General features: G+C 41.5%; 1 protein-coding gene across 6 annotated transcripts in view; it reads left to right on the top strand.

Annotated features, from left to right (window-relative positions):
- The window catches only part of MAML3 (mastermind like transcriptional coactivator 3), a 356,339-nt gene that overhangs the window by 84,174 nt on the left and 251,803 nt on the right, over positions 1–20,362 (top strand). The window contains exon 1 of one of the 6 annotated variants that reach the window (XM_065597718.1): positions 17,825–17,830. The exons of the other annotated variants lie outside the window; for them this stretch is intronic. Within the exon in view, the coding sequence (XP_065453790.1) occupies positions 17,828–17,830 (3 nt within the window). The 5' untranslated portion in view covers positions 17,825–17,827. Of the gene's footprint in view, positions 1–17,824; positions 17,831–20,362 lie in introns of those variants that run through there. 6 annotated transcript variants of the gene reach the window in all.

The following is a 20,362-nucleotide window of genomic DNA, read 5'->3' as shown; positions in this document are numbered from 1 at the left end:
CAAACTGCGGGTTTAGTGAAAAGTGGGTTAATATGCTGGTAATTCAGTGCCTACTAGCTAGGAAGCATAATAAAGCCCACATTTCTTGTTTGGTGTAGGGAGAATGCTGCAGAAACAGAAATTTTATTACATAATTATGCCTCCTACATAAAGCTTTGAAAAAAGCTACCAGGGTTGTGCATCATTAAAATGACACAATATGCAGCTGTGATCAGAGTCCTGCATGTGCTTTGGACTGTACAATACGTACACACTGTTTGTGTCCTTGCAACATTCATGAATTTCAACTCACTACAGTTATGAGGGAGGAGAGCTGATCAGAATGTGCTGCACTCTCTGCCCTGAAAACTGAGACTCACTGTAAAAACACTTTTTGTTTTACCAAAGATTTAATTAAAAGATTGAAAGGAAAGGGAGTGAAAATGCAATTTCTAATTCAAATATATTAAATTCAGACTCAAGCACATTCCTGTTTAGGGCAACCAGGCCTAGGAGAGCTGCGGAGGCCACGGTATGAACAGCCCTGCGAGGGGAAGAGATTATCTTGGTTGCTTTGCAGAGACTCCTCTAGCTAATGCGGAAGTGGCATTGATAGGCATCAGTGGGAACTGAGCTGAGCCTTCTTCATCAAGGCAAACCTGTCCTGCAGTGTGAGACTGAGTGTGGGTGCTAAAAAGAGAAAACAGTTGTGTGTGTCTGGGAGGAGTCTATGTATATTTATTATGTGTATTACTATAACACCTGATACTTGAAATACTTAGCATATAGAGAGCTTCCTGTCTTAAAGCACTTTACAAGCAATTAATCCTCACAATAGCCAGGGCCGGTGCAACCCGTTAGGCAACCTAGGGTTGTGCGGGTGGCGACCACGACGGTATTTCAGTGGCGGGACCTTCCGCCGCCTCTGTGGGGGGCAGCATTTCAGCGCGGGACCTTGGGGAAGGATCCCATAGGAACAGGGAGGGGCGGACTTGGGGTGGGAACTTTGGGGCAGGGGTGGAGTCGGGGGGGGGGGCGCTAGCCCCACCGGCGCCGAAAAAAGTTGGCGCCTGTGCCCCTGAGGGGTCCCGATCCCCAGTGTGAGAACCCCTATTCTAGTCAGACACACAGGTACTGCTAGAGGCCTAATTTGACCTTCAGAATCTTCTTAAGTCAGAATCAGGGACCATTTTGCTAAACTCTGTACAAACATAAAGGAAAATATGGTGTCTACCTTGTAGAGCTTATAATCAAAGGCCCTGATGCAGTAAAGTACTTAAGGCCTTCTCTATTCAGGTCAGCATTTTAGCACATGCTTAATTTTAAGTATGTGCTTAAGTGCTATCCTGAATAGAGCAACAGAGGGTCCTGTGGCACCTTTGAGACTAACAGAAGTACTGGGAGCATAAGCTTTCGTGGGTAAGAACCTCACTTCTTCAGATGCAAGATCCTGAATAGGGATGCTTTGTTTAACTGGGGCCTAAGTAGACAAGACAGACGAAGTGAAAGAAACATATAAGCAAAGTGCTCCGTGTTGATTGGCAAGTGTCTTATTTCCATGTTGCTTTTGATTATTTTTATTGAAATGTATTATGAGTTCAGGATGGGGTGAGAAGAAGAAGACAGGAAGGCATGAGTTAACAGAAGCAATGGAATAGGAGAGAGAGAGAAGAAGCAAAAAAGCAAAGATACTGAAGTGATTTGTCCCAGGTCACCCAGCAAGTGAGTAGCAGAGCAGGAATTACACAAGGCTGACTTCTCACTGTCTCTTACATCTCACTTGCTAATAAATGCTTTGCAATAACAAAATTTAATCAACAATTTTGTTGATAATGCATCAAGCAAAAGAAAATCCAGCTTGCTGCTCCGTTGCTTGGCAGTGCTAGCAGGAGTAAAATCTTGATTTTTGTCATGAAAATGATTAGCTCTGATTTGTCTGATGCCCACGGAGGAGATATGTTGAACAAGAGGGTGCTATATAGTCACTCTTATGATTGCAACCACACTACGATGGAAAAAAAACCCACGTTTTTAATAGAGTATTTTAGAATATTAAGGCCCAAAATTATTTTTGTTTCCCCTTTGCAGGGATCTACAGTGAACCAGGAACTAAGCTTTAAACCAATTCAAATATACTGGTCAAAATTCTGAGCTCAATTACAGCCTTGCAACTCTGTTGACTTCACTGGGGCTGACTGAGTTTAATGGTGCCCACAATTTGGCTCAATATTTTTCCCTCTTGGGCCCCTCAGATATAATAAAAAATCTGACATGAGTGTCACAGATTATCGAGTGCACACAACATGAGGCCACATTCTTCCCTTAACTCAATTCATTGGAGCTGGCAGAGATGTAAGTGGGGATACAAATTGGTTAATTATCTGCTTCTTTTTATCTAGTAGCATTCCTTTGATCATGCAGTGCACATTTCTCTGTCAGCTAAGAAAGGGGTTAATTTTTGTTGTTGGTTTTTTTGCACGTCCTATTGACATGGGAGGACCTGCAAGATCACAATCTTATGCTTGGGATTCCATGTTGAGTTAGCAATGGTGGCAATGAGACCCAATCAATCAATCCAGTGAGCAAAATTTGATAAGGAAGTCACGAGAGAGAATGGAAAGGGTGAAACACATTTTAACCACATTCTCCCAACACAGCCTCTGCCCAACTCTACACATACCCGCGCAAACACACAAAACATACTCTTCCCTACCCTGGGAAGAGAACGGGTGGCAGAATCTATATGAGAAAAATTTTATCTATCTTTCTGGCTATTGAAAAACATCTTTCATTCCTAGCTTATTTGGGTGAGCTGTGTCCTAATCATTTGATTATGCTCTGAAGGTGTCAAAAGCAGCTGTGATGTTACAAATTAGTCACTTGCTGACCAGTTAGCATAACTAGGAGGTCAGGAAAATTTCTTAACAGGAAGGCAGTTTGTTTTGTTTGCACAATTCACCTGAGCACAAGTTGTCTTAGCAAAGGCCATGCATATGCTGGGGATTGAAATGCACCATGAATTTGTTTGTTAACATAGTTTTAAACACAGTCTTAGCCAGAACTGTTTTAAAGCTATATTAAAACTAGTTCCACTAACCTGGTTTAATTCCTTGGATAAGACTACAGCCATCAGTGCATGCATGGAAGGTTGAAATTCTGGCTCTATTGAAGTTGATGGCCAAGTTCCTATTGACAACCATGGATAATGATTTCACCCATGATGTATATATCAAATTGAGAGTCAGGCCTAGATCTTTCATTGTTTCTTGTGTCCCATTTCCTTGTTTTTGAGGAAACAGATGCAACTTTACTTTCTTGCAGTTATTATGAGCTGAGAATAACTCTGTGTTTTTCTTGAATCTCCTCAGCACTGACACCCTGCAACAGTTTGGACAATTCATTGGAGAAATATGACTTGATATACAAAATAATCACAACAGACACATGATTTACAGATTATACCACAACCTACAATTGACCACCAGCTAGTGGAAATTAATAAACTTTGAGTCACCAATCCTTCAAGTGACTGACTTTTCCAGTAATAAATTCTCTCCCTTGTCTGAACTATGTAATGAGAGCAAAGTTCTGCCACTGAGAAAGAGATGAAACAGCAATGGAGGCCAGGACATTGTATGTTGTATTAAAGAGCCAGGATTGTATAGTGCAAAAGTATTCTTAATTCTGGAGACAAGCTCTCAATGTGGCGATAGTACAGAATAGGAACATTTTCTCTGAGTAAGTCACTTTGGAGCACACTTGTATTCAAGCCCTGTGCTGTGCGCATTGTCCCCATTTTGTGTTTTATATTTTAACACTTCTTTTCACATAACAAAGGCAAAGGAGTCCTGGATTTTCCATTCCCAGATTCTATGGGCCTGAATGCAGCTAAATTCTTGAAGTGAGACTGAGGCCAAGGATGGGTAGATAAGAGATCTCTGTTATAGGATTGTGCTGGACAGAAAAAAAACACCAGGCAGGGAGTTGGGCTCACAGATTTCATAGTCAATGGTTGCTAGTGGAATTTCAGACAGTAGTTTCTTTTTGTGCTGTTAACTTTTTGTATTCCCAAAGTCACTCTGCTTTTCTCTGATTGCATTCTTAGTGCCGTGGCTTGAAACAAATAAGTCTCTTTATGAATATGTGGGTGTGTATATTCAAATTTAAATACTGGGCCAGTATTTATAACACCTGTGTGTAACATACACGCACATTACCCCCCCCCCCTTTTTTTTAAAAGTTTGAGTCAATCCTGAGTCAGCTGAAGGTGCAGATACTTTAGACCTCTGAGAATGTTCCAGAAATAAGTCTCCTCTCTATATCGACTGTACAACTGGATCTCTCTGTATCAGGGGAAGGAAGTTTTTAACCTTTTGGTAGAGCAGAGTAACATATGATGTGTTGTCAAGCATTTACTTCCACTAAAGTGAGTAATAAACTTTGAGCTACCAATCCTTCAAATGACTGACTTTGTTCCAGTAGTAACAAACAGCTGTGCTTTTTTATTAATTAAAAACCGCACTTTAATTATAGTATGCAACTGTTATGCTATTTTTGGTAATGTGATGATTGATCAAGCTTATGTAGAGCAGGAAAAGTGACTAGTCTTTGCCACAGTCAAAATGGAAGGAGGCTGAGAGTATGGTGTAGTTTCGTTTCACTGGGTAATGCTTATGTACTGTATGTTGGTTGCCAAAAAAAATCAGAGCAAGGATACCCCACCTTTGTTCATCTGAGGGTTTCTTGGCAACTTGTCAGGAGCCAGGAGTGGTACCTAATTTGCTAATTATGGAGCAGGGTTAACAATTTAAATGCACAGAAGATCCAGTCCATCTCTGCTTCATTTTACTAATCCTAAAAAGCTAGGGACCAGCATGCAGGTTGCCATCTGTAATTTCCTTAGTGCTTCTAGAAACTCGGTGAGTGAGAGAGGCTGAAATTCCACAGAACATGTTTCCATTGTCCCCTTCAGACATGTATCTGCAACTGCGGAGGTTAGAATCCAGTCACTCTTTGCAAAGTACACCTCTACCCCGATATAACACGACCCAATATAGCACGAATTCGGATATAACGCGGTAAAGCAGTGCTCCGGGGGGGGCGGGGGGGCTGCGCACTCCAGTGGATCAAAGCAAGGAATGAAGGTCATGCTGTTAGTCGCATTTCCCCTTAATCATACTATGGCTGCTTGTGGGTGCATTGAAGGGATATTCTCTAGTTTGCTGATGTGGAGTTTTCACATGGAGAATACACTTACCTATGAACATAGGGCCAATTTCCAGCATTTGAATTACAGCCTTTTGTAACAGATGTATCTTCCTGTTATAACTGATTTTGTAACTTCATTGGCATCTGGCCTATATATTGGTGTCCTTGTGCTAATCAAACCTGTAATTCTTTGGGTGAGTGAAAAAGGATTTTACAGGTGCTTAAGCCATTTGCAAGGAACACAGCTGTTTTCTCAGAAACTCACATTAAACCCAGGGAAGCGTTTTTTTTTTTTCCTTTTTCTTATTTTCTTTGAAATTGCATATAGTGAGTGCCTCTTACACCAGGTGCAGCACCCCTCTCCCGAAGAGTCCGTTACATTATCGAGTGCTCCCAGGAAGAAGGTGTCTGAGTCCCATTTTGTAACAATGATTCTTCGTTTTGGGGCATGGGAAGCATAGAATAGAATTCTCAATCCCCGGGTATTGGGGCAGTGGTGTATTTCCCAGGATGCTTTTTCTTTAGTTAGGAAAAAAAAAAAAAACAGGTTTCTAGAGGAACCAGATTGACAGCCATGAAGGATGAAATCCTGTACAATACTCACCACAGAACAAGTCCAGTGTAGGCTGCAGCAGGCTAAGCCTCTCATACTGCCGCAGCCTGATCTAGACAGATCACCTTAAGGGGCTGAGAGACTCCTAGTTCATGGACCATTCAATGCTGAGACTCTATGCTGAGTCTGTAAACAGACTAGAAATAAGTGACAACTGTGGTGGCCAACCTGTTCAGTAGGAACTGGACTTAGGCCACTTTCCATAGAGGATGCTGACCCATTGCTGTCCGTTACTATTGATTTGATCTGGATTTGAATCAGCAACCTACAGGTGATGCTTTTTCTAGCGAACCAGCACCAGAGAGGACTTTCAGCTCTTGAAAGGGGCCAAATAAAAAGGTTTGTTTATGAAGCACAAAGCTCTTTATATAGAACAAATTTTGATTGTGTCACTAAAATTTTAACCAGGTCCTGCCCTCTACATTAGTGAAGGCCCAACCCGAAGCCCATTGAAGTCAATAGAAGTCTATTGAAGATCCAGAAATCTAGACTTCTATTGACTTCACTGGGCTTTGAATCAATCCCTTAGGTGGAAAATACTGTTCCCTCAACCCAGAATGCATCTCTTTGGGAGGATTAGAACTTTGCCTTAAAAGTTCAGCTTCTAGTGGAAAACTTGAGAACCTGTGAAAGGATTCTAATGGCTAGAGGAATCCCATCTAAAGAAATGACCTCTCCATCAGCCTCATCTGAGTACTTAATGAGAGGTGCTTTGCAAAGCAAAAGCTGTGTTAGTAAAAATAGGATCCGTTTCTGGTAAAACTTATCTGATGGGATTGTTCATGGAACAATGTGTTACTAAAGTCTGTATAATTGAGAACTGGTTAGGTCTGGAGGAGATTATGTATTAAGGTGAACTACTTTAAGGGTGCAGGAGTGTCTCTAGGCTGTTCTGATGGTTAGATACTTAGCGAGATCACATTTCATTAGGGTTACTGCTTAATTTATTAATGTGTATCATATATTTTAAGGAAATTCATTTGTGTTAAGATTGTGGGAACAGATTCACCCCATGGAAGCTCATGCTCTCATTTCCTTCAGTGGACAGAACTTGGCCCGTAGGGATGGGTGGAGGTGGGGACTGGTATTAGTGTGAAAGAGGACGCTCCTGTTGCTCCAGGCTGTGAACAGTTTATGTTCTCCCCAACCAGTCAGGCTCTGAGCCTCCCCGACATTCTGTGGGCAGTATGAAAACTGCAAACACAGTCAGGGCTGGATGTCAGTCAGCATAGTTCCATCTAACATCTTGGGCCAGATCCTCAGCTGGTATAAATCGGTATAGCTCCATTTGGCCCTTTGTGCATCAGATCACTGTGAAATCCAGAACACTGTTTAGCTGGAGAAGAGAGAGTGATTTATAATAGCCAAAGCATGCCCTCCCTGATGTCTAGGCCGCTCATAAATCTTTACTTTCTGGGTGCAATGGTAGCACTTCAGTTATGCTTCTCTGTTCCTTAAATGGGTCCATTTGGCATTCAGTTCACAATAATTCTCTTGAACACATTACGGTTTCATGTGACATCATAAATCCTCTTTTAATTTTGGTCATTTGTTGCCCTCCTGGTTCAAATTTTCTTTCAGGTTTCTCAGTTTTTATCAAAAGATTTGGTATTGGGCTGTATTTGTTTCTTGGCCTTAAGCAATTAGCACATTGAGATGGCCATTACTAATAATTCACTTACACACTGTCCTAGACATTTGTTACAGGGGGGAAATTTCATACTTTTTAAAAAGGTGGCTTACAAGCTCTGTGCTTCTTACTTGACTGTTTTGTGTTGTTTTTTTTCTTGATTACTGCATTCTTTTCTTCTTTTAGACTTGTTTGCACACAGATTACTTCCAAGACTGTCTTTTATAACACATCAACTGCTTGATTCAACTGGGTTCTCCTAACTAATCAGGTTTGATCAATACAAGGCTGTTGAGCTATCACACACAGCAACCACATTACAATCTTATTCCCTCTATGCCTTACCAAGACTTGGTGCTTTATCCCAGCTTTCAATAAAGTATTAAGAACTAGGCACAGACTTGTGTGGCCATGAAGAATGTCTGGTCTGACTGCTCAGTGTCTTGTCTGGAGGGTCCATTTTTCCAAGAACCAGGTTATTAACATGAAAACCATCTCTGTATTTTTCTAGGCAAATTGCACAGGGCATGAACAGACTGGTGCACTGAGGAAAATATTTTGAATCCTAGAAACAAAGCATGTTCTATGAAGTCTTTGGGACTGTTTAATGGCTGTTCTCATCTGAATAACTGAAATGGATTAACCACATTTGTCTTCTATGATGTGCATTCTGTTCAGTTGAATCTCCTAATGATGAGAGCCTAGGTAGTCCTATCTTTTCTCCTGCAACCCTGGCCAGTGTAGCATTTTGTGTGTGCCTCTGTATTGTCACTGTGTTTACTTCAGTTGTAAATGATGGGATAACAAAGTACATATGTCCTTCTGCATCAGACAGCCACATTCATTGGGTTACTTGAATGAAATAATCTCTCCCTCTAGAAAAAGATTGGTTTTAAACTGAAACTCAGTTTTATTCAATTTTTTAGGGCAGTGTCGAACAAGATGGTTGCTGCTTGCAAACCTCACTACAATTTACTTCAGAAATTTCAGTCTGAATTTCAATGAAAGTAGAGCTCAGATGTGGGCTGGGTAATATATCTAGTTGCTAACATGGCTTAAGGTTCCTTGTCAATTCTTGCCTTTTTTGATCTTGCAGCTGTGGACACATTGGACTGCTGCATCTTTTTTGGAGCCCCTAGAATTGAATTTGGAGCTTGCAGGGATAGATCATACTTGTCTGTTTATAAGATTTCACTTGTCTTGCCAATAAATCGCCATTGACAGTTTTTACTGTGCTCCATCTGAAATTCATTTCAGTTTCCATTCTTTTCAGTGACTTACATTCTCTACGGCTTTCTGCTGCCACTGAAGGAAGTTTATATCAGGTTTAAAAATAATGGATTCCATTGCTGTGCAGATGATACACAGATCTACATGTCTATTATCAGATCTCAATCCAGTTTCTCATTGATGGCAACGTCTGGTTGACATCCAGGCTTAGGTGGCCAAATAGCTGGCTCTGTTTGAAACTAGAAGAAAGAATATGTATTACTGAATGTAGTCACTGTCGCGTAATGTCTTTATAGTGATACCATATGACTCGATGGGGGTGCCCACACCAACTCTCAGATAGTAAAGAATGTCACAAATTTCTAGGATCTTGATTATTTGTTGTTCTCATGCAATGCTTGGACTGTTTCTCAGACAGCCTTTTATCTAAAGAGTATTATCAGTGTTAGACAATTTCTCTGAGCAATGGACACAGATTTTTATTCATGCTTTTTTGACTACTAGACTGGATTACTTTATTTTCTGTGCTCCAGCTCTTTGATTCTTGGAAGCAAATTAAAAAAGATCCAGCTAGGCTGTTGCCAAAAATCTGCCTTACAGAACAGGTGAAGGCTTTTTCGTGTTCTTTATTCAATGGTGTATCAGTTGTAAACTCCTTGTACTGATTTATAAAGCTTTGCGTGGCCTTGGACTGTCTGGTGAATCTGATTTGATAACCACCTACTGATGCTGCTTTACTATAAGGCTAGATTTCACTCTGCCAGTCATAGTGCATTTTGCCATTATTCTTCTGCCTTGGAAAATTCTCTTTCTAGGGAGATAAGAGCCTTTATTCTATTGAGGCTTTTAAAAAAAGGAAACTGAAGTCTGTTTTTTTGGTTTAACCACTTGACACTAGCAGCTCGGCTTTCTCAGCTTGTATTCTGTTACCCCTGATGTCACATGAAGTAGCTGTGTTACCAAACGGTTCAGAATTGCTTGTAATTACACTGTAGTGGTAATTTTAGGGGGGTTTTTTGGGTGGTGCTCTTTTGAAGCAATTAGAGGAATGAATGCAGGGCTGTCAGTTAAACATGCCTGGGTTCTAATCCTGGCTCTGCTGTTGATGTGCTGCATGATCTTGGCCAAGTTATTTAAGCTTTCTACCTCAGTTTCCCCATCTGTAAATTAAGAGGAACCCACTTGCATTTCCTGCACAAGGGTGTGTTGTGAAAGTTAGTCAATGCCTGTAAAGGGCTTTGGTCTATAGGCCTGATTCTCCACTCCTTCGTGTGGGTTTTATATTAGTGTGACTTCACTGAAGTGAATGGAGACATATTGATGTAAAAGAGATGTAGCAGGGTGGAGGACTAGGCCCATAATGCATTGTATAAGTGCTAAATAGTAGTATTCATTTTGAGAAGCTCTCAGAGATACTGTTTACACTATGTGTTAGCTTAATAAAGTCACATTGTAGTGCTTTGCTTTCCTATCTGTGTCCAATAGCAGAACTTGATTGCTCCATGGTCACATTAAATTTCTGAGAACAGAAACAGCCTGGACATTTTAAAGGCAGGCTGACTCTGTTGCTAAAATTTCCATTTAAAATAAAAATAACCCCCAGTCTTAGAAGCTGTGAAAATTCCTTTGACTGCCTGGAACTCCCAGATTACTTACGTTGAGAATCTTTACTTAACCCTTTTCCTTTAGAGGAGTATCTAAACAGTTGTGTTGAAATTAGGTGGCATCAAAAAGCTGGAGACCAGGGAAAGGGTAGCTTGTTCAGAACATGGATGGAAGTCTCATGTTACCAACGTTATATGGGCACATACTGCGCTGTCTTTTCAAAAGAATCACCCCAAAAGGGAGAAAGGAAGCATGCTTTTGTTGTTGGTTTAGTGTAGCATCCTGTTGCTGGAAGTGTTTCTCAGTTGCTGTGCAGGAAGAACTGAAGATATGTAGTTGGAGTATGGGAGAGAAATAGAAGCAGTTTCCAAGATGTATTTGTTGTCCCTTAGATTGTCTCTTGAGTTCTCAGGATACCTTTCTGCTTTTCTTTGTTTGAGCTGGAAGCTGCAAGCATCTAGTCTTGTTTATAAGCAAAAACCTTTTCGTTGGTAAGTTTCGTTTATATCAGCAGAATGGATGCTGGAGGGAATTAATTATTTTTTTTCTTTCTAAAAAATATGTATTTGTTTTAGCTGAATCAAAACCTTCGTTTTCTCTTACAGAACAAAAGTCCTTTAGCTCAAAACAGAAGGGTACAGACTAGATTCCCATAGTAAAACTGTTCAAGTGTACAGGATATTTGGTGTTCATTTTGTTAGGGAAAAAAATCACTAACTGGCAAGGGACCCCCACTTATTAGAGTAACAGTAAAGAAAAATTAAAAGGTGAGCTTAGGGCAGTAATAGCTTCATCATCAGATCATGGGAATACCGAGTTTGGCACTTAAAAGCTTACTTTAAAAAAATGTAGGCCCTGACTACGCAATGTGTAGTATACGCGCAACCGCTGCATCCACATGGAGCCCCCGTGACTTGGGTGGCTATGCAGGATAAGGGCCTTAGTGTTCCTGTAAAGTACCTTAGACATCAAAATCCTCTATTCACAGCATGGGTTGTGGCCATCCAACCTTCCTCCCGTCGTTGTCCAGCCAATGTAGATGAGGCTCTGTCCTGGAAGGATCAACTCTAGTGGTAAAATAGTAGATTAGTCTTCATAGATCATTTGTTAACTTCTCTGTTTTGATTGCCCACGCTGTTTTTTCTCTATGTAAAATGCTATGCAATTTTAAATAATAATAACAATAATAATTGTGATGTGGACACTTCACTCTTAATTGGATTGATACTACCAGTTAAGTTCACACCCCTCAAATGATGACAACATTAACTAGCTATGGAGGAGTGGGATTGTAGATCTTCAGCTAGTCTCCAAAGCTCACATTTTCACCTTTTAATTTTTTTCAGTTTTTTCAGTTGTGTCTATCAGTTCTCTAGGCACAAATAGAAAAGTGTGAATTAAAACACAATGATCAAAAAAAGTCAAAAAGACAAGCCTTCTAAACAACCTGCCTATCTCTAAAAGAGACACCACCCCATTCCCATGCCCCTGATCAACACTTCCTGCCTCTGCAGCCCCATTCTGCCACCCCTTTACTGGTAAGTACTTCAGGCGTAGTCCCAGTGAGGACCATACAAATGAACTGCTGGCACAATCATCACTCTTAGGGCTCAGTCCATCTCCCGTTGAGGTCAGTGAGACTACGGTGGAATAAGTTATTACCTACAAGTAAGAAAGAAAGAATAGGGCCTTCAGAGAGAGATTGAGAACGTCTCGCAATGTTCTCTGAAGTCATCAAATTCAGGCTGTGGCAGGCCAAGGAGATGTGATTTCCAAAGAGATGGAATGGTTTTAGTCTAACATAAAGCTATCGTGACAATTATGTGATGCCTTTTGTTATAGACATATCGTCCATTGGATTAATATGGTTACTATTTACTTCTGCATTATTCATCTTACAGAAGTAACCAACAAAACCAATACAGGTTTCAGAGTGGTAGCCGTGTTAGTCTGTATCAACAAAAACAATGAGGAGTCCTTGTGGCACCTTAGAGACTAACACATTTATTTGGGCATAAGCTTTCGTGGGCTAGAACCCACTTCATCAGATGCATGGAGTGAAAAATACAGGAGCAGGTATAAATACATGAAAGGATAGGGGTTGCTTAACCAAGTGTGAGGTCAGTCTAACGAGATAAATCAATTAACAGCAGGATACCAAGGGAGGAAAAATAACTTTTGAAGTGGTAAGAGAGTAGAACCTCAACATTACGAGCACCAGAGATATGAACTGACCAGTCAACTGCGCACCTCATTTGGAATCAGAAGGGTGCAATCAGGGAGCAGCAGAGACAAAAAAAATATTTAAAAAAACCCACAAATATAGGACTGTGTTAAATGTAAACTACTAAAAAAAAGGGAAAGCAGCATTTTTCTTCTTCATGTAAAGTTTCAAAGCTGTATTAAGTCAATGTTCAATTGTAAACTTTTGAAAGAACAACCATAATGTTTGTTCACAGTTACAAACATTTCATGAACACCTCCAAGGTGTTCATAACTCTGAGGTTCTACTTTGTGTGTGTTTAAATTATAGAATCTATATAAATAACTTTACTGTAAGTAAAGACATAATCCAAATTCCCACTGACTTCAATGAGAGTTGGATTGAGCCTTAAACAGGTAATGATGCTGGTAGTTTAATTTTAGTAGAATACATTCTGTACTGAGGAACTGTACATTAAATAATCAAATGTAAAAAAATGTGTAAAATTTTAGGAAGAACAAGTAAATTAAAAGACAAACAGGAGGCCCGTTGACATGAACATATTCAGGAATATATTACAAATACATAACTGTACCTATGGTAATCCAGATCAGTAAATTCGTATTGGTACAAAAACTAGCGCAGGTCCTGAATTTTGCCTTAATCAGGAGAAACACCAAACTCAGTGAAAAAAGCAAGTGAGTGAAACAGAAATAAAACCCCACCTAACTCAAATACAAAGTGAAAAAGTAAACTATAATATGTGCAAATTTAGGAAAAAAAACAGAGAGAGGAATTAAAAGCTCACAATAAAAAATAAGAATAGTTAAATGTGAAATAGACATTTGTGAGAGATAACAAGCCAACAGGTCCATTTTACCTCTGCTCTTATGTATCCCCTGAGCAGAAGAAGGTAAATGTGACCCTTTTGACAGCATGTCCAAGGACCTCTGTCCACAGTTGGGAGAGTTCTCATTCAGAAGCTAAGCCGTGCATTGTGGTTGCAGAGGTTGATACTGTACAGGAAAGAAGTTTTACAGTGAGGTAGGCGGCTTCCTCTACACAGCTTTGTTTCTTAACTTAGTCTGTAACAGAACAAAAAGTGAATGGAAGGTCCCCACACCGTATGTAAAGTAGACTTGCTTGCCTTCCTAAAGGGGCTCTACCTTGTGGATTCCTATTCACATTTATTAGCCGTGAAGGGAGGATCCTGAAAATAGGCTACTTTGCATGCTTCATTTCATTTATTTTGTACTGAATGCTGAAGAGAGAGAGAAGCTATGCTTTTGGGTAAAGGTAGCTCCTAAGTAATGGATTCCAACATCTTTTGCCGTCTTGTGTTGTCTGTGTTGCTGTATTCCACTATCATTCATTCATGAACCCTCAACATACAACCCCTGAAATATATGCAACTGTCTTATCCCCACCGCAGATAATTTCTCATAGTACCAACTTGCAACTCTTGGTAACTCCCTTAGCATTCAAACCTTACTGCAGGGGTCGGCAACCTTTCAGAAGTGGTCTGCCGACTCTTCATTTATTCACTCTAATTTAAGGTTTCGCTTGCCAGTAATACATTTTAACGTTTTTAGAAGATCTCTTTCTATGTCTATAATATATAACTAAACTATTGTTGTATGTAAAGTAAATAAGGTTTTTAAAATGTTTAAGAAGCTTCATTTAAAATTAAATTAAAATGCAGAGACCCCCCGGACCAGTGGCCAGGACCTGGTCAGAGAGAGTGCCACTGAAAATCAGCTCACATGCCACCTTTGGCATGCGTGCCATAGGTTGCCTACCCCTGCCTTATGGCCATCTTGTACAAAGAAGCCGGGGGGTTGTTGGGAAGGTCAATTCCTATTACGTCAGAACATTAAGCACTGGAATGGGTTACCTAGGGAGGAGGTGGAATCTCCTTCCTTAGAGGTTTTTAAGGTCAGGCTTGACGAAGCCCTGGCTGGGATGATTTAGTTGGGGATTGGTCCTGCTTTGAGCAGGGGGTTGGACTAGATGACCTCCTGAGGTCCCTTCCAGCCCTGATATTCTATGATCCTATGAGAGGGAGAGGGAGGCCTGCAATCAGCACTGTAGTTCTGTTTCTAGGAGAGAATAGACTTTCCTTTAATAATCATACATTCTATCCAAAAGAATTTATATCTGAGGAAGTAACATTTCTTCTCCTTCATTATGTGTCTATTGTATTTTTGAATTTAGGGAAAATCCAATAGAATAGTCACACAGAGGGGTGAAAGGTATAAAACAACATACTTGGTTGAATTTAAACCCCAAGCTCTACATGGGTGGAGTATTTTTTTTAACTTAACTGACCTGTTGGGAACTGTGGAAAGTAAAAGCTGTTCAGCTCTGCCCTTCTTAATACATTTTGCTGTGGTGAATGGCAGTAACTAAAGAAGATTTAAGACGTTAGACCCTGATCAAATTTGGACAGTCTAAAAGTGGTAAACTCTACAGGCAGGGACAAATTTAGTTTAGTTTTAGAATTCAGGTTAAAAAATGCATTAGCAATTTGGGTGAAGGGTTAGGTTAAAGTTTTTATTTTAACTTTCAGAATTAACTTGTTGGGTGGCACTTTATGTAAAAGCTGATGATTTCCTCCCATAGATGTTCTAGAGGTTTTACTTCATGCCATTGGCATCGGCATGAAGTAAAAAGGGTTTTGTTGCTCGTTCCTCAGAGGCATTTGGTATTGACCACTATTGGAGACAGGATACTGGACTAGATGCCACCAGGCATGGCAGTTCCTATGTCCCTATATCAACCCGAGTGGCATCATGACAGTTCACCTCTCCACTAGATAATCTCCCAACATTCGCCTGTCTTCCATAAAGAAAACAAAAGCTCTTCAGTACAAATTCCTCCTCTCCATTGCCTTTCTCTTTTCTTTCTCTTCCTTATCATGTAACGAACTGGTTGCTTTAGAAGTAGCTGCAGTAATTGATAATCCTTTTGTAGGCTGAATATTATCATAGCCAGTTGCTCCCTCAAGTCTGTTCAGTTTTACATTTTCTTGTCTTGAGAAATAGTAGGTAAAAAGGCAGGTGAAAGTAAACAAGTCATTTGTAGTGTTTCATATAAATCTGAGCTCTGGTTTCTCTCACTTGTCTTTTGCCTCTAATGCATCACAGTTTATAGCCCTTTTTATTTCAGACACAGAGAACACACACTTTACAACTCACATTAAATATACGCTCTACCAAGTCTCTTCCTGTTTTTGTTGTTCTTGGTACACTCTGAGTAAGCCCCTGCGTTACAAATACAATATGTTGGACTGAGGATGCTTTCACTGGATGGGACCCTATAAATGCGTGGAGCACTCACAACTCCCACTGATGTCCAAGAAGGCTCACAGCACTTCTAAAGATTGGACCTTCTGTGTGCAATACAAGAACAGAGCTTTTAAGCCATTCACACTTGCTGTGCCAGCTAGTGTTGCTGTCTGGCTCTTCTTGCTGTTGCTAAGTGAGCAGCTCCATATCACATACAGCTGAGCCAATAGCATCCTGACCTCCAAAGGCTGGTAAAAGCTGAAGAAAGAGACTCTAATGTGCTGTAGTTTTTTCATTTTTTTTCTGAAGGGGGCTGGTGAAGTGGGAGGGAGAGAACAGAGAGAAAATGGGGGAGATAACTCCTAATAGCCATTGATGTGCTGGAGATAAATGCCATTTTTCCGTGTGAAGGAGAGCAAATGTGCTGCTCCCGTGTATTTACAAGCAACAAGGACGTGCATTGTTTTTCCTTGTGCTGTAAACTCCAAGCTGTGATTAAGAATTGTGTTCAAACTGTGTGGCTGCTTTGCTGTGGTCTGTGTAACTATCAATTTTTACTGTTATGAAACAGGTCTTGAGACTGAGCCCAGCATCAGACATCCAGTGGAATCCAGGAACCCTCCCCACCCCCCAACTAGCAACAACATATCAATTCATAATTATTGTTTTCATTTATTTATTTTTGCCAAAGGGGGGCTCAGTACTGCACAGTCGTGAAACACTTGTGAGACATACAGTATTTGCTGAAATCTAGCTTTTAGGGGTGAAGGAATGAGTCAGTTCAAAACAACCACACAAGCTGTTGGTTATTGTGTGTGTAAGGATTAGGTATTTTATAGTAACATTCCAGAGAATGGGATAGGTTATGGCTGACTTAGCCACAAACAGAGGTTAGGATCTTCCTGAATAAAATGTTTAAATAAAACATATTGCTGATGGCTTAATGTCTGACGTCAACATACTGTGAAGTCTGGGGGTAAGTTATATTCTGTCTTGAATATCTCAATATTTTAACTGTTCGTTTCCACTTGACCCTATCACAGTTCTCTAGGCACAGTATAGAGATTAACAAGGACACACTTTAAGCTTACACCAGACAAAAAGTCATTTGAAATAAAAATAGGCTTTTGAAGAAAAAAATCTTTCCCAATCCTGCAACAAACATCATCCCTCATACCCCATTTCCCAATCAATCTTCTCCTCCCTGATAAAGCCTGTCAGGTCATTCTTACAGTATGTCGTAATGGTAACCGAATCCAGACTATGACAGATCATGGGGATACGTATTGATTCCAAGAATGCCCTTCCTTCAGCCTCCTTCTGTTTAAACCATGGGGTTGTTAGTTCAGCCAGAGGGTTGCTTCTACTGTGGTTTCACACAGGACCCTAATCATTTAGGGCTTATTTGGACAGAAGCAACACTTCACCCTTCACCTCAAAATCAACAGTGCAGATGACAGACCACAGGAGTAATGCATTTTCTCTGTGAAACATTGCTTAATAAGTGGGCCTCTGCGCTCTGCACTTTCTGAATGGTTTTAAAGCATAACTACATGTGGAGCGCATTGAACTGATCTAGCCTCGAAGCAATAGAGACACGGATAACTGCAGTGAGGTCTGGATCTGGAAGAAAAGGGCATAACCTTCTTGTTGAGTGCAAATGATGGATGACACACTCAGCCACTACTATTGTGTGGATATCCAGAAGCCAACAAGATCCCCTAGCTGCAAGCCTTGAAACAAACTAGTATAGATTCTGCCGTTTGTTTCTCCCATCCTTTGAGCGCTACCTCACCTCAGACAGCGAGCACACATCCACACTTGTCTCTGTTAGACAATGGATAAGTCACTGCATCACTAGGGTCCAAAGAACTGGGAACATAAAGTTGGATGTCATGAGCACAATGAACCCCTCAAACTGCCTCATGTACATATTGAAAGGAAGGAGAGCTGTTAAGGATACCGTGGAGCCCAGCATAAGAGCACACTGGACAGATAGGCCATTGCTCTTTACCACCCTCTAGGAACTCTCATTAACAGAGTCACTTGAGCCACCCCAGGATACTCTGATCATGGTCCAGAGACAATTTCATAACACCTTCTGGTCTGGTGTTGGAAGGGGCTAGTAGATCTAAAAGAATCTGCACGGACACCTCTTTTTCATCCATCACCAGAAGTAACATCAGTAAACTCTAACATATGCTAGAGTTTAAAACCAAGTTGACTGGGATCACAGACACCTGAGGGGTACTGCTGGCGGTGCTTTTCTTGATAGTCTACCCCAGAAATGGGATATGGGGCAATAGGTGGAGAGACTTTCTGTGCAAGCTATGATTTCTTGAGCAAGGGTCTTACACTTGTCTCTCTAAGAGAAGCTGGTGCCTGCCACAGGGAGGCACTGAGTGTCAGCACTCATTTTATATTCCATTCTATGCATCCGATGAAGCCCACGAAAGCTTATGCTCAAATAAATTTGTTAGCCTCTAAAGTGCCACAAGTACTCCTGTTCTTCATACCACCTTGCTGACTTTATCATCTAGGAGGGCCTCCAAAGTATCAAAGAGTACAACTCAAAACAGAGAAGAGGCTGTGTTTGTGCCTCCAAAAACTGATTTCACTACCAAAGAAGCTGAGTGCTCAGTTTCTTGTTCTGAGTGATCTTATCTGCAAAATAATTTGAAATCTCAAACAGAAAAATACTCCACTCTGTCACGAGCTGCAGATCACCTGGATTAATCAATGTTGTTAACCATTTGAAATAGTTCTGCCAATGGAAACTTTGCGGCTACTGCACAACCACCGCATAAGAGAAGTAGTTAATTTTGTTTTACTTCTTTCCTTAGTCCACCAAAGGGGCTTCCTCTTCTGCTCCCTGTGCCTGAAATTTTAATGGGAGCTGGGAATGCAAAGAACAGGGAGCAGTCAGTCAGGGGGAGCAGTACTGCGCAGTAACTGTTGTTTCCTCTGTAGCTTTACCTTGCCACAGCTGTGTATTTCATGACAGTAAGAGATTCAAACAGTTCCGATTTCTTGGTGCAAAAAATAAAAGAAAAAGAGAGCTGGACTTCAGTACTAAAGACTGAAATGTGGATAGCTGGTAAGCATGATGTGATGACTTTATGTCAGGTCAATATGGCTTCAGTAAATGTTTCTTTAAACCTAAGCTTGTTCTGTCGACAGTTCAGGCACCATGTGGATCTTTCATATCATTTTGACTTGACGTTTCACGGCTGCTGCTGTGTCACTAAGCAGGGACATGACACTGGCTCTTTTAAGCCAACAGAAATTGTCTGTTAGTAAATAGATGGCAAATTTGTTTAATGCACTGCAAAATTAGCATTCTGTTTACTTCTTTAACTCCACAGACTGTTGTAAAGTAGATACAAATTAGGGAAAACTTACTACACTCAGTAATCTTGCTCTGTGCAATGGAATCTAATGCTACAGCCGTCAATTACTTTAATTAACAAATGACACATTGTCAATCCACAATAGTACACTGCAGTTTTAATTCCCAGTGCTTGAACAACTTCCATTGTAGTATTCTTTTCAGAGTAACTCTCCTTAGATAGAAAATCCTTTGCGCGTGCGCACACACCCTTCTATTTATTAACTAAAGAAAAATGCATTTTGATAATTTCAGCTCTAACTCTTCAATAAAACTATGTGGGCAAAATTCTCCTCTCAGATCTACATAGCAAATCTCTGCTCAGATATCCAGAGGGATGCAAGACAAACCTCTGCCGCTGCATAAAGACCAAGTAAACAATACAGGAGGTGGAGGATGGAATCCACTCCAACCTGCAGCTAGTGCACGGAGCAGTTCTGCTGCACTTGTGTGGTGGTTCCTCCAGCACCTGGACTAACACTGGGGCTATGACCACTAAGCAGTCCTTTCCTGGGACTGTGGCTAATGGAGTTGTGTCTCATCCCAATGTTCTTCTGTCCTGTCCCCAAACTCCTCCTCGCTGTTGGGCTCTGTGGCACTGGTTCTTGGCATACTCCAGCCACCCAGTCCCCTTCTTACAGAAACTCTTTGTTCTGCTGCTTAGGGGGCAGTGACGGATTATCCAGTGGGCGGACAGGGCCCAGGCCCAGGGGCCCCAGCCAACTGGGGGGGCCCGGAAAAATGGGCACCCTGCCCCCAGCAGAAATCAACCATGGGGTAGCAGAAGCCCGGAGCCCTGGCAGAAACGCCAGGTGGGTAGGGCAGGGGAAGCCCCCACACTCCAACCCCGGTCCCTGATGGAAGTGTGGGGCAGGGCAAGCCCCAATGCCCTGATCCCAGTCCCCAGCAGAAGCACCAGGCGGATGGGGCAGGAGAAGCCCTAGGACCCCGACCCTGGTCCCCCGTAGAAGCGGGGTAGCAGGGGAAACCCCAGTGCCCAGATCCCTGCTGCGGCCCTGGGACTGAAGGAGCTCTCACTCCCCGCTGCAGCTCCGGGGCCATGGTGGTGGGACAGAGCTTCTCTAGGCGTGGGGGAAGGGGGCAAAAAGTAGCAAACAGGTTGCAGAGTGGGGGAGGGGGGCAGAATGGGGCGGACTGTGGGTGGAACAGGGGCGGGACTGCGGGTGTGGAGTGGCCCCCCACTTACTCTGGCCCAGGG

This window comes from Chrysemys picta, chromosome 5 (assembly GCF_011386835.1).
Source record: "Chrysemys picta bellii isolate R12L10 chromosome 5, ASM1138683v2, whole genome shotgun sequence".
NCBI classification, from domain to species: Eukaryota; Metazoa; Chordata; order Testudines; family Emydidae; genus Chrysemys; species Chrysemys picta.
The sequence above is the reverse complement of the archived record's forward strand: the minus strand, read 5'-3'. Positions and strand labels throughout refer to the sequence as shown.